A 12,579-nucleotide genomic window follows, 5' to 3' on the forward strand; every position below is an offset into this window, starting at 1 on the left:
CCATGGTACTTCATGGGGTTCATGCAGATGCAGGAACCATGTCAAGTTCAAGTGGGCTGAATACCATGATTATCAGTATGTCGCGCCCCTGTCTCACCAATGGCCCCCGAATCCGCCCCCAACGCCCGATCCTCGTCTTCACCACGCTTCCTCTTCCTCGTCTCCCTCCGCATTCCTGTAGATCGCCCCGTAGATCCCCTCGGGGCCCCCATCCCCGCCAATTTCTGTACCGCCGCCTCGATCGTCCCCGCCCTCGTCCGCGGCGACGCTGTCTGTACCCGAAACAGCACCGTATATCGTTCAGTCCTTGTCAACCCGTCAAATACAGTCTTCGCCCGAGAAGCGGATTCCAGAGCCCTCTCAAAGTCCTCCGGCACCGTCATTGTCGCGGGTCCCGCATACGCGCGGGACCAGCGGCCGTCAGCTTGAGCCGCCTCCACGGCCGCCCGGCCGGCCGGGCGCATGCGGCCCGCCAGCTCGAGGCGCACGGCGGTGGCGACATTCTTCTGGGACCAGAGGCTCTTTGCGCGGCGCGGGGTATAGCGCACGAGCCAGGAACTTTGGTCGAGGGCGTGGGCGCGGCCGTCAATCCAGCCGAAGCAGAGGGCAGATTCAACGGCGTCAGAGGCGGAGACGGACGGGATGTTCGAGGCCTTTTTGGCGAGTTGTAGGTAGAAGCCGCGAGCCGTGGTGTGTTCACGCTCGAGGAAGTCTTCCAGGGCTTGAGCTGTGGGGAAGGCGTGGATGGGGAGGTCGGAGGGGGGTTGTTTGGGTTGTTTGGGTTGTTTGGTGGTCATGGTGATGTGGTCGGATTAAGGAGGATCTGTGAGGTGAGGCTTCAGATAGAGGTTTAAGGTTAAAGTCGTCAGGTGCCATGCATGTTGGAGGAAAAGTACGGAATACGGCCTGGGCTCAAAGCAGGTCCAAGGAGTTTCTGCCTAGGCGTCATCGTGGTGGCCTCGGCTTTTGTAGATCAGATTAGCCGTGTTAGATATGAGGTGAATTAGAATACCCAGGCGATATGAGCGGGTCTGGTTTATTTCAGGTTTGTGTGAACCTAGCGATCGATCTCAGATCCCTCGGAGGGTGAAACGAACAATACAGATAAAAAGAGATTAACCCGACCGTATCTAGGGACGGGGTCCGGGCATTGAGCCCAATCTACGGAACAATCAAAGCGCATGCAACAAAGTACAGTTAAATGCAGCTCAAGAAAACGTATGGTAATACACGGCGGAAAAGATCAAACCAGATCAAACCAGCTGTGATCAAATCCGATACATGGGAAACAAAATATTGCTTATCTCGACACTGCAAAGACAAAATCAAGTCGGCAGATGCATGCGGTCAAAATGATGACATGGAAACCCTGTCCTCTCTTCCACAAATACAGACGCCAGCAGGAACGTTCAACCACTGGGGACATTTACCGCTTGCCCTTCTTGCGAGGAGCAACGACCTTGAACGCAGCGTTACTGGCCTCCTCCTCACGCTGGGTCGCGGCAGTGGGAGTAGCGGCCGAGCCCTTCTTGGCAACCTCGCTCCAGCCACCGCCGTTATTCTGTTCGCCGAACGCACTGGGGGAAACAGGGTCAACAACACCCTTATCAGCAAGCTTACGGCGGCGGATGAACTCGTCGGCGAAACGACGGCCGTCGAGGGTCTGGGAGTTGGCGTAGACGGAGTCCGAGATGATCTCAGCTTCGGCAGGGAGGAAAAGAAGTTGCTGAACAAAGTCATCGACTAGAGACTAAAGTTAGAACAGGCAAATCCTACCAAGAAAAGATGGAATGCATATCGGAACTTACCATTGATGTTACTGTTCAGACCCTTGCCCAGTGCCAGCTTAGCCCACTTGGTGAACTCCTCCACAGCCCGGTTTGAGTTGGAGGTGGGGACGCTGCCCACGGTCACGGTACGGGTAGCAACACTCGGGCGGGGCTTAGCAATAGCAGCGGCGGCCATGGGGACAGTGCCACTGGTAGAGCGAGGGCCGAGAGGAGCGGCCGGGGGAGCCTTAGCCTTTCCTCCAGCACCAACAGTGGTCCAGGCACCGGAAGAGACGGGAGTACCGGTAGCGGCAGCAACCGCAGCAGTGATACCGGAGGGGGCAGGAGCGGCCTTGCTGGCGAGATCAGCATATCGCTTGCCGACAGAAGCTGGGGGGCTTGGGGTAGCAGTCTGAGCTGCGGCAATCGCGGCCGCAGCTAAACGCTGCTTGCGAGCCTCCTCTTCCTTTTGGATCTGAGCCAGAGTCTTCTTGGTGGCGGTATTGGTCTGGGCGGGTTGGGCCTTGGTGTTCCATGGCGAGCCAGTAGACGAAGGAGTAGCAGGGGAACCACTGCTGGCCCAGTTGGCAGACGAGGGAAGCCCAGGAACAACCTGAGCCTGGGCCTGGCTAAGACGTTCTTGTTCTGCGAGAAGCTGGGCACGCCGAGCGGCGGCGGCAACTTCCTCCCGCTGTGCGGCATTACGAGCTTCAGCTTCTTGGATTTCCTTCAAGGATGGGCCCTTAGGGAGCTCATTGGCGTCCTTTGCCCAAGGGGCAACGGAGGTAGCGGGGGTATCAATTGGGGTTTGAGTCTGGGAGCGAGAGCCAGCAGCAAGAGACTCAGCAACGTTCTGGCGGTTACGTTGAGCCGCGGGAGCGGGCAGGGGAGAGGCCGATGGTGGTGGGGGGGAAGGGCTGGGGCATCGCACGATCAGCCTTACTGCCCCAAACCGACTCCGGAGGTGCTTGGCTCTGTTGATCCTGCTCCTCCTGTTGTTGCTGGAGTTTGGCGGACGCGGCCTTTTGAACTTGCTGAGAAAGAGTGAGTGCAGGTTCCAAATCAACGGATTCGGTATCAGTCACTACCTCAGTGGTGGCTGCAACAGTCTCCAGCTCAAGCTGCTGATCAGCGGCAGCAGCAGGGTGCGTGGGTAGACCATCAACAGTCCGCATACCAAGCTCCCCCTCCTGAGCTCTTAAAGCATGGAATTGACGGAGTCTCTCCTCGCGGGCTTGCTGATCGAATGGATCGTTGGCGTTGGCGTGATCAAACTGCTCTTGTTCCTGCTGGAGCTGAGCGCGGTCTTGGAGCATGGAGGCTACTTGCTGGGAATGCAGGAAGCTATCCGGCTGGCGGCCGGCGAATGAACCAGCGCTTCCAAAGGCAAATGGATCCTGGCGGCCCACATTTAGACGATCCAGGAGAGCTGGCAGTTGATCCTGGCTACCGAGTTCCGTGCCTAACATCCCCGGTCCAACATTGGGTAATCCACTCTGTCTAATGGGACCAGCGGCATCGAAGAAACCGGGGAGGCCCTGGGAGGGCTGCTGCCCTTGCACCGGGGCCTGGATTGGAGAAGGCTGATAACCAGCAGGAGAAGTGATGCTTCCGAAGCTAGGCTGGCTGTGAAGACTGTGGGCGCTAGATTGATGCTGGAGTTGAGGCTGCAAAGATGGAGGGGCACCCGGGACCTGCATCTGCTTCATAATAGCTTGTTGCTGCGCAAGGTGTTCTTTCTGGCGAGCCATGAGATATTGCTCTTCCTGCTTTCGGCGCTCCAAAGCATTTTGCTGTTCGGCCGTCAAGGTGGTACCGAAGCTGGGGAAACTGCCAGGGAACGGGGGCTGGGCAGAGCCCGCAGCATTTCCAGTCCACTGACCAGGGGCAGGCTCGGGACCATGAGGAATCCCGATCTGAGGGACGAGGAAAGGTTCACGAGAGTTCCCAATCCGGCGAACTAGCTGCGCTAGCGGTTCGAACTCTACATCTTCCAGTTTCTTGATCTGTAAATCGGGACTGAAAAATCCAGCCTTGAACCAGTCATGCATTTCAAGTCCAGTCCACGGTCCTTGAATATTGCCCTGAGGATCACGATAAATCCAGCGCATCCGATCAGGCATGACCATGGTGCGTTGTTGAGCCGAAGAAAGAGATCCACCAGGGGTAGGCACCTGCCCAGCATCATGGCTGAGGCCAGCGGGGATTGAGCCAACCGCCGAGACTGGCGTTTGCGAAGCAGAGTTGGAGCCAGGCTTGCTTGTCTGTCCCGCCTTCTCTGCCTGTTGAAGGTCAATCTGTCCCCTGCCATCCTCCAAGCCCACAGACTCCGAACGGCCTTGTTCTTCTGCCATTCCAGAAAAGAGAGCACCCAACTTGCTGGATCGACCGATACTGGCAGTACCAGAAAGGCCAGCATGCGGGCTGAAGAGGCCACCGCCACCCAGGGTGGACAGACTGGGAGACTGCAAGTCACCCATGGTGCCAAAGATCGGGTCTCCAAACCCACCCACGAAGGCAGAACGCTCGCGAGTGGGAGTACCTATAGCACCGCTGGATGGCCAACCAGAAGCTCCACCGAGACCACCCAGGCCGCCCAAACCACCGAGACCGGAGAAGTTTCGGTTAGCGTTCGCGCTGGAGTTCTGGCTGCGATCAATGGTGGGGAGATCCATCCCAGACCCAACCCGTCTCATCGACCCAAACGGATTGGAAGGATCCCGCAAACCGCTCAAGCCGGGGTGCTGGGGGTGCTGGATATCTGATCCATCAGTATCTACATCCTCTGCATCACCCGTCCGATCACCATGAGGGCTTTGGTAAGGGTTCGTGTTGGTCGGGCTGGTCGGTTCATGCCCTTGGAGAAGGCTAGGAGTGGGATTCCGAGAGTTCTCCTGGCTCTGCATCAACTCGCGGAAGCCCGGGATGCTGGATGTCATGCCGAATGCGCCAAAGCCCATATCGGCCTGGGATGGTGCTTCAACATCCTGAGATCCGCCAAGGGCAGCGCTGCCACTACGAGGCTCATCGAAGGGATTTGTCTCACTCCGATTGGCACGTGTCTTGAACCCGTCAGCCCAGGGCGACTGCGAACGACTGCCACCTTCGTCCTCAGTCAGTCGCTCGAGATTGCCCAGAGCTTTGTCCTTGGCAGAGCCCGCCAAATCCTCGGTGCTATCCTTCGACAGCAGGCCCTTGAATCTGCTCTCGCCGCGAAGACTTCCAAAGCCAGCTTTTTTCTCCGTTGTGGGTGTCTGCGCTGTGTTAGCACCCAAAGAAAAAGCGCCGAAGGCGCCCATTGGCGAGAAATTGGCATTGTGCGATGCGGAAGCTGGGCCCCACGGCGAGCTGGGACCGCTGATAGCCGTGTTCAAGGGATTGGTGGAGCTGCGCTTCAAGGTACCGAACGGAGAAGCAGCTTCGGGGGCATTCTCCTTAGCCTTGTCATCCGTCTTGGTGCTCGATTCTCGGAAATCAGTCTTGCGACGTAAGAGGGCTGGAGGAGGAGTCGACGTATTTGCGTCATCGCGGAAAAACCGAGAGCTCGTCCCGGTAGGAGACATCGGGTTGCCCATCGAGTCTCCAGTCTCTCGGCGCCGGGCGCCTGGACGAGCCGCGTTCGGGGAGGAAGTGCTGTAGTTATTTATGTGACCCTGCGTATAGGAAATGGATGGTTTTCGACCTCCAGCTCCGGGTGCAGTGTTTTCTTTTGCTGCGTTGGTGGGTGGGGGCTTGAGAGGGGAATTGACTGACGCAGAGAACAACTAAAGAATAAGAAAAAAAAGTTTTTTTCTGTGTTAGCGCGAAAACCAACGGTGTCTCGCCCCATCCAGAATGACGACTCACCTCTTTCTCGCCGTCAGACATATCAACCAGCCCCAGAGGCTCTGCCTGTCCACCATGATCCCAACACACCTCAGGGCCTGCAGAGGTCTTGTGGTCATCCCGCTTCCCCCACGCCCCATTCACGGGGGGTGTCACCATATGAGGGTCCCAGTCAGCCACAAAGTAGTCTTCCACATTTTTCCCCAAAGATCCTGTCTCCCGTTGTGTCTTATAAAAGTCAAGGAGTTGGTCTTTCGAGTATCGGGCCTCCCCGTTCCGCGGCGGACCAGACAGCGAATTTGAGCTCAAGTGTGGAGGAATATAGGCCCCGGACCCGGTCGGGGTCGACACGGAAGCTTGATGGCTACTCTCTCGGGTGTGAGATGGGTTCGTCGCCACGGAGGGACGGCGGAAGGTCTGAGTAGCTCCGTTCATGCGGGATCGAGACCTGCCGAAGGGCGGAAGCCCACGTTAGCATGAAAGAGCTTGGCTCATGACGAATTGACGATTCAGCAACAGAATACAAGAACCCCGAAAGGCCATGCACACGCCCGATCGGGGGTGGGTGATACAGCAAAGGACAGAATCAAGGTGCATACCATTCTCCGCCAGCAGTCCCATCCCCTCGCCTGGTGGCATCCTGGGTGTTGCCAGCTGCGGCAGAAGCAAAACTCGATGGTAGTGGTGTCGGCATTATGAAAACAAGGCAGTTCTGGACGGATGTTTATCCCCCACAAAACAACGATGTTGGTAGAGAGTGCGTCGCGAGACTTTTCAGGTGGCGGAAGTGGTCAAGTGTGCTTGCGAACGGGATCGGGAACGCAAAACACCAAGATGGGGTCGAATGAGAAACGAGGATCAGACGAACGGGAGGATCGCTACGATGATCGAAGAAAGAGAGAGAGCGAGAGAGCGAGAGCGTAAGGTTCCGAGGAGGAGGGAGGGGGGTTGAATGCAGGAGTAAACGCGAGCGCTAGGTGAAGTCTCGAAGTGTCTTGCGGACAAGAAAGAAGAAGACCGAGTTTCGATTTCGCTTGCGTTTCGCTGCGTTCTGGAGAAACCAGAGCAAAAATGCACTTAGCGGGGGCCGTGGCAATACTGGTAATAACCTGGTATTGAGAATGACAGGAGCAGTCGCGTGAGGGCGGTCAGAGGGGGGGGTCAAGTCCAGGTTCATAGCGGGAGTGGCCCCAATCCCGCATCCCACAATGCGGTGGTGCATCGGTGGTATTCTGCCGTATTCTGCTGAATGCAGCAGGAGCATTGTTTGGTCGGCAGCCACTTGGGATCGTGTGGTATTTTCAACAACGATGGTATTAGGACGTATTAGAACAGCGTATTGGTTACCCACACAAACACAACGTCACTGGCAGCCTTTTAGCAATAACCCCATTTTACTCTAGTTAATCACCATGATCAGAATGGAAAATGGGCAACTCTCCGGAGAAGAATGGCCATTATAATTGATGTCCTTTGTTGGATTCTGAGCAGGAACAGGGATTTTTTCATCTGAATTTCAAGGATCAGCTTTGTAACAGAGTGTCCCCCAGCTCCGGGCATACTAGCGGTGATGATGAGGAATAGATCGATCAACACCGGAAGTACCGGTACAGCGATGCTGTATGTGTTGGCCATGGATCTCCCTCGAGGGCAGATGTACTCTGTACACTGTTCAAAGTATAGAACACAGGATGCATCAAGCCGTGGCTTGGGACGTGGCAATACCTCTTTCGACGTGTCTGGTACCTTGTCTCCACGAGCCTCTGGTGATTGGGCTGTGAGCGGTTTGCAAACTGTTAAGGTTGGCTGGGATTGGCTTGGGGTGTTTGCCAGTTGCAGGACCTCACTTTTGGGAAGTTGGGCCCTTGCGGGAAGCAATCACATCAGGATCAAATGATCGCTGAGTACACATCAACAGGATGGGACATGCATTGTGGACTGCCCTGCCATCCCTTTCATGCTTTCATACATTCAAACATTCAGGCATTCATGCTTTCAATCTACCCGTCTCTGGAGCTAGCCCTAGTCGATCATAGCGGATCGGGGCCACTATGGTTCCAACGGGCGCTATTATGTTAGCTATCACATTCCCATTCGGCCTGGCAGTGCAGTTCAATATGAACGCTCATCTTGTCTTACCGGCCTTTTTCAGGAGAGGGTCTTTGTTGGCGTCATCTGGCCCCCTGCCAAATAGATCGGCCAGGCAGCATTTGTGCAACCCTATACAGAGCTCACCGGCTCACAACCCCATTCTGCTCGGTCTGTTTGGCCATCTTGTTATAGCCCGGCCTGCTTCCTTTCTCCGGCGATCGACTCATGCAGGCCAGCCAATCATGATCATAAGGAACGGCGTTTGCTGTGCCATCATAGACCCAATGTCACTATTCAATGGCATGGAAAATTCGCGCGAGGAGGAGTTGGTCAAATGGCTCGACGAAGCTATATATGGGATCTAGTGACAATAATCTGCTCTGCCCAGTCTCCTCAGCACCTGACATTACATTCCAACCCATTCCCAACTTGACTCCCCTTCATCATTGAACTTTTAAGTTTCTAGGTCAAAGAGAGAAGCCACTATCAGCGGGCCAACATGGGGAACTCCAGCTATGATTTGCCATTTCGTCCTTCTTGCAATCCCAGAGTTTTCTCGATTCTCCGACGACGCCCCAGTGCTGAGCCAGCTCCTGTGGTGCATGGTCGATCCAGTGGTCTTTCGCAGTGCAAAAGTCGACCTTCGTCAGAGTCGTCGCGGACCTCTCTTCGAGAGGCACGACGCACTCATCCCAAATCCCCAGCCCAGCGCCAACCTAGCACATCTGCCTTTCCTTTGATCAATCCATTATTGTGCGCGAACGGCCCCTTCGTGGAGCCAACCCTGAAGCCTTCCCAGCGGCTGGGAAAGCATAGACGGGATCGACCTCAAATGTCAGAGTCGCATCCGCAATCCCGGCATGCGTTTATCCCGGAACGTGACATCTACTGGAACGATCATCTTTACTGGCCCTATAACCATATCTCAGGCATCCACCCCCTTGCCCGAGTCAGCCAAGACGCTTCCACATCAGGCCCCAACGGCGACCATCACGACGGGCCAACCTGCCCTAAGTGCAACCTCCGTCAGGCGACATCTAGGCATGTTCACAGCACACATCCGCCGGCCGAGGCTATTCAAGATCCGCCTCCCCAGATGATGTCCATCTGCCCAGCGTGCGGGGTGCCTGTTGAGACTGAGACCCGGCCTTGCGGCCATGTTTTCCAGGAGCACCGCTGTTCTAGCCGCTCGCCTACCCTTGTTCTCGATGACAGCCTGTCCGATGCTTCGATGGAGGCTGTGATGGGAGCAAGTCAGTCGGAAGACCCTGCGGATTACCAGCTTCTGTACTGTAACAAACACTCGTGTCCAGGACATCCAGTGGCTTTCGTCGAGGACACCATGGTAGTCCTATGAGCAACTAATTTGCGCCTCGTAGGCGTTTGATAATTCTAGGGTGAAAGAAGGCTCGTCGGGTTTCTTTTCGACCTTGCATTCTCATACTCACTTTACTGTTGTTTCTTTCCCTTGGTCCCGCCTTTTTCTGATAAATCGCAGTCTTTTATTTCTTTCCGCTATTTTGTCCGTGCGTTTAGTCCTGCTTTTGCCTCCATTTCCATATGTGACTTACAGAAATTCATTATTTACGTACAGTCATTCGGAGACTTTGTAAACTTGTCAGAATCATCAGAACGCGTTCGGAGTAACTTTGTGACCCGATGACTATGCTCGTATATCTCCAACGGGGAAGCCTGACTCGGATGATCAAATTCAAGCTCTTAAAATACTGAGAAACAAGATGAGATGTGCCTCATTCTACGATGAAAATCCAATCATGGGCGAGTATTACAGCGCCAAATATACGCCATCTACTCCAAATTGGAGAGAGATGCGCTGCTGCCAGTGCCGATCCCCATGCAATTAGTAAGGGTTTCCGGCCCATTCGGCCGTGGACCGAGGTCCCTATTATTAACGATGCAACAGTACTTAAAGGAACTGCCAGGGAAACAAACTCATTGATTCTCCATCAGCCCCGAGCTTCCTATTTTACTTCCAATTATTTCAGACAATTGTGACTTTGAACGGCCGTAATTTCTCGGTGCCGACGTAGGAATTGGACCTCGGTGCAAGTTGTGTTGGCTTCACACCCCGGCCTCAGCTATCGATAAGGAGAAACATTCCCCGCACTGGCCCATAAACAAGACCCCTCCGGCGTCGAAAGACCGTCCCGCACAAGAATAAATCTCAAAAAATGTCTAAGGCGATCTATATCTCGCCCATTGATGGGAAACCTGGCAAACCTGGCCAGGTATACTACCCACTCTCGCTCCGCACTCTGCCCCAACCTTCCCCACAAGGCAAAGAGCTGCTGGTGAAGTTGACGGCCGCCTCCCTGAACCACCGCGACCTCTTCCTCCGCCAGCACCTGTACCCCGGTGTGACCTTCGACGTTCCACTGTTGGCTGATGGGGTGGGTGTCGTCGTCGGCGCGGGCCCCGATGTATCCAGCCCTGACCGATGGCAGGGCAAGCGTGTTATCCTGAACCCGGGCGTTGGCTGGAAAGATTCCCCAGATGGACCTGAGGAGGCGACGGGGTATCGGATTATGGGCGGAACAAAGGTTTACACTAAGGGGACTCTCCAGGAATATATCACCATTGACGAGGCGGAAGTGGAGGAGGCACCAGAGCATCTGTCCGACGCTGAAGCAGCAGCTCTACCGCTGACTGGCTTAACAGGATGGCGGGCCCTGGTATCAAAGGCTGGTGACAGAAACTCCCAGGATGGAGCTGCGGTTCTAGTCACCGGTATCGGTGGTGGTGTTGCATTGATGGTGTTGCGCTTTGCGGTTGCTCGGGGGCCCATGTCTTCGTGACTAGCTCGAGCCAAGAAAAGATCCAGAAGGCCATTGAGCTAGGAGCCTCTGGCGGTGTGAGCTACAAAGAAGAAGGATGGGACAAGAAGCTGCTGGGCATGCTTCCCTCGGGAAAGAAGAACTTCGACGCTATCATTGACGGTGCCGGTGGCGATTCAATCGAGAAAGCGGCTCGGTTATTGAAGGTGAGTGTGACGTTCAGAGAAAAAATATTGGATTCCAATGACTAACTTGGGCTCGTAGGCCGGTGGTGTTCTTTCAGTCTACGGTATGACTGTCTCGCCCAAGATGCCCTTCACAATGCAAACGGTTCTCAAGAACATCGATGTCCGAGGTTCCACGATGGGTTCTCGTAAGGAATTCAAAGAGATGGTGGAGTTTGTCAACACCCAGAAAATCCATCCGGTAGTGTCCCGAATTTTGAAGACTGACATTGAGGACCTGGTCGCCATTGATGGGCTATTTGAGGATATGAAAGAAGGCAAGCAGTTTGGGAAGCTGGTCATTGACTTCGGAAAGACCTCCGGAAGTAAGCTGTAAACATGCGGACACAGATGGAAGCTGAGAAGCCTTTTACTATCAATGAGTTTATGAAAATTAACATATATCAAAATCAACGTTGAGCTATTGTCATCCATTCCGTTTTGGGCGGCGGAGGTGAGCTGTTTCCCGCCAGCGAGTGTGCTTTCCTCGAAACCACTTTGAATGGCTCGGCTTCTTCAAGTTCAAGTCAATTCGAGCTCTGTTTGTCTTCCTCGCCCTCTCTTTCTCTTTCTCCCCGCATATTTCCACTTCTGTCTTCATTCGATCTCTCACCATCATTCGTCTACCATACACGTCCCTTTCAGTGAAGGGTTGACAAGAGTCAATTCCATTCCTTGAGTTGCTGAAAAAAGCGTCCCTCCCGAATCACTATTCCTTTAATCTTTCAAAATGGCCCTCAGGAAGAAGCTATCCTTGGGGAAGATGCCTCATGCTCACTCTCGTGGCGACGGGCCAACCCCCCGAGTGAAGGATGAACAAGCCAATTTTTCCCGTGACAGGTGCTTCTTCGACGAGGAACAGATGGTAAGTGATAGATACAGCCTATCAACTAGAATTGGACCTTACCATTACTGTAGAGCCCCCAGCAATTTGCTTTACAAGCCACCAATGACCATATCCGCCGACGAATTGCCAGGCTACAAGCCAGTTCCACCCGCCTGAAAAGAGAACTCCTTCTACTGCAACGCCACGTCAAGGAGTTCAACCATCCCTTGTTCGAGACCTGGGAGGCCGATATTCTGACACGGCTCGTTGAGATCGCTCATGCACACCAGAGCCGCAAGATGGCTAGTGGCGTCGCGATTGGCGAGGATACAACAGCTGAGCGTGAGACCCTCTCGCGAGCCTATATCATCGCTGCGAAACGCATTCGCGAAGGGACTTTGCAGAAGCTTGGTCTGAGTGATCGATATCATCAGGCACTACAGCGATACGATGAAGTTGCGGCTTATCGGAGTCCTAATCCATTCCAGACCGAGGTTCCTTTCGCCAGATGGTTGCTTGACATACAGGAGGACCGACCCGAAAAATTCTCTTTCTGGTCGCAGCTCTATCCTGTTTGCTATGGAAGAAGTGTGGATCAGAGCGCTACGATCTTCTAAGCTTATTACTTTCCCTAGTTAGGATTTCTGGAGTTCGACAAGATGGAGAAAAGAGCACGGTCTTTCATGCCTTCCAATACCATATCTGCACCTCATTGTATGTGACTACCAGGGCTAGCAAAAAGCCTTTCCGTTCTTTCACTCTTAATTAGCAACGGCTTTTTTGATTGTATTTTGCGGCTTTACGGGTTCATGAAAATAGTCCTGTCTCGGGTCTGTTCATCGAAAGATCCAATCTATCTTGAAGAACCCCAATCCCTAAGATTTCGGAAGTGGATCAGTATGGTTAGTTTTGGCTTGTGTGCTTCCTGGACTTCACCTATTTAGTCAATGGAGAACAAGGTTTAGGCATAGCATTATCCATCGCCTCTCGGTAGGTTCAAAATATGAAAGTACACTCAGAGACATTGAATTTAGTCAGAAAGATATGCA

General features: G+C 54.1%; 5 protein-coding genes across 5 annotated transcripts; 3 read left to right on the forward strand and 2 right to left on the reverse strand.

Moving 5' to 3' along the window:
- Positions 1 to 47: 47 nt before the first annotated feature.
- N7462_007421 (YdeI/OmpD-associated family protein) lies at positions 48 to 797 on the reverse strand (the record flags this gene model as incomplete). Its single annotated transcript, XM_057079139.1, has 1 exon — positions 48 to 797. The coding sequence occupies one exon, from the start codon at positions 795 to 797 to the stop codon at positions 48 to 50; it is 750 nt and encodes a 249-aa protein (XP_056931809.1).
- A 629-nt stretch (positions 798 to 1,426) lies between these two features.
- On the reverse strand, positions 1,427 to 6,288 carry N7462_007422 (GYF domain-containing protein; the record flags this gene model as incomplete). The annotated part of the gene is made up of 5 exons (XM_057079140.1): positions 1,427 to 1,743; positions 1,809 to 2,686; positions 2,727 to 5,533; positions 5,616 to 6,042; positions 6,194 to 6,288. The coding sequence occupies 5 exons, from the start codon at positions 6,286 to 6,288 to the stop codon at positions 1,427 to 1,429; spliced, it is 4,524 nt and encodes a 1,507-aa protein (XP_056931810.1).
- A 2,229-nt stretch (positions 6,289 to 8,517) lies between these two features.
- On the forward strand, positions 8,518 to 9,042 carry N7462_007423 (uncharacterized protein; the record flags this gene model as incomplete). The annotated part of the gene is made up of 1 exon (XM_057079141.1): positions 8,518 to 9,042. One exon carries the CDS (start codon positions 8,518 to 8,520, stop codon positions 9,040 to 9,042), a length of 525 nt encoding a protein of 174 aa, XP_056931811.1.
- Positions 9,043 to 9,877: 835 nt separating this feature from the next.
- On the forward strand, positions 9,878 to 11,041 carry N7462_007424 (putative alcohol dehydrogenase; the record flags this gene model as incomplete). Its single annotated transcript, XM_057079142.1, has 3 exons — positions 9,878 to 10,461; positions 10,506 to 10,686; positions 10,745 to 11,041. The coding sequence occupies 3 exons, from the start codon at positions 9,878 to 9,880 to the stop codon at positions 11,039 to 11,041; spliced, it is 1,062 nt and encodes a 353-aa protein (XP_056931812.1).
- Positions 11,042 to 11,434: 393 nt separating this feature from the next.
- Positions 11,435 to 12,147, forward strand: N7462_007425 (uncharacterized protein; the record flags this gene model as incomplete). Its single annotated transcript, XM_057079143.1, has 2 exons — positions 11,435 to 11,569; positions 11,632 to 12,147. 2 exons carry the CDS (start codon positions 11,435 to 11,437, stop codon positions 12,145 to 12,147), a joined length of 651 nt encoding a protein of 216 aa, XP_056931813.1.
- Between the last annotated feature and the right edge of the window lie 432 nt (positions 12,148 to 12,579).

This window comes from Penicillium macrosclerotiorum (assembly GCF_028827735.1).
Source record: "Penicillium macrosclerotiorum strain IBT 26536 chromosome Unknown utg000007l_segment0_segment0, whole genome shotgun sequence".
Lineage (NCBI taxonomy): Eukaryota > Fungi > Ascomycota > Eurotiomycetes > Eurotiales > Aspergillaceae > Penicillium > Penicillium macrosclerotiorum.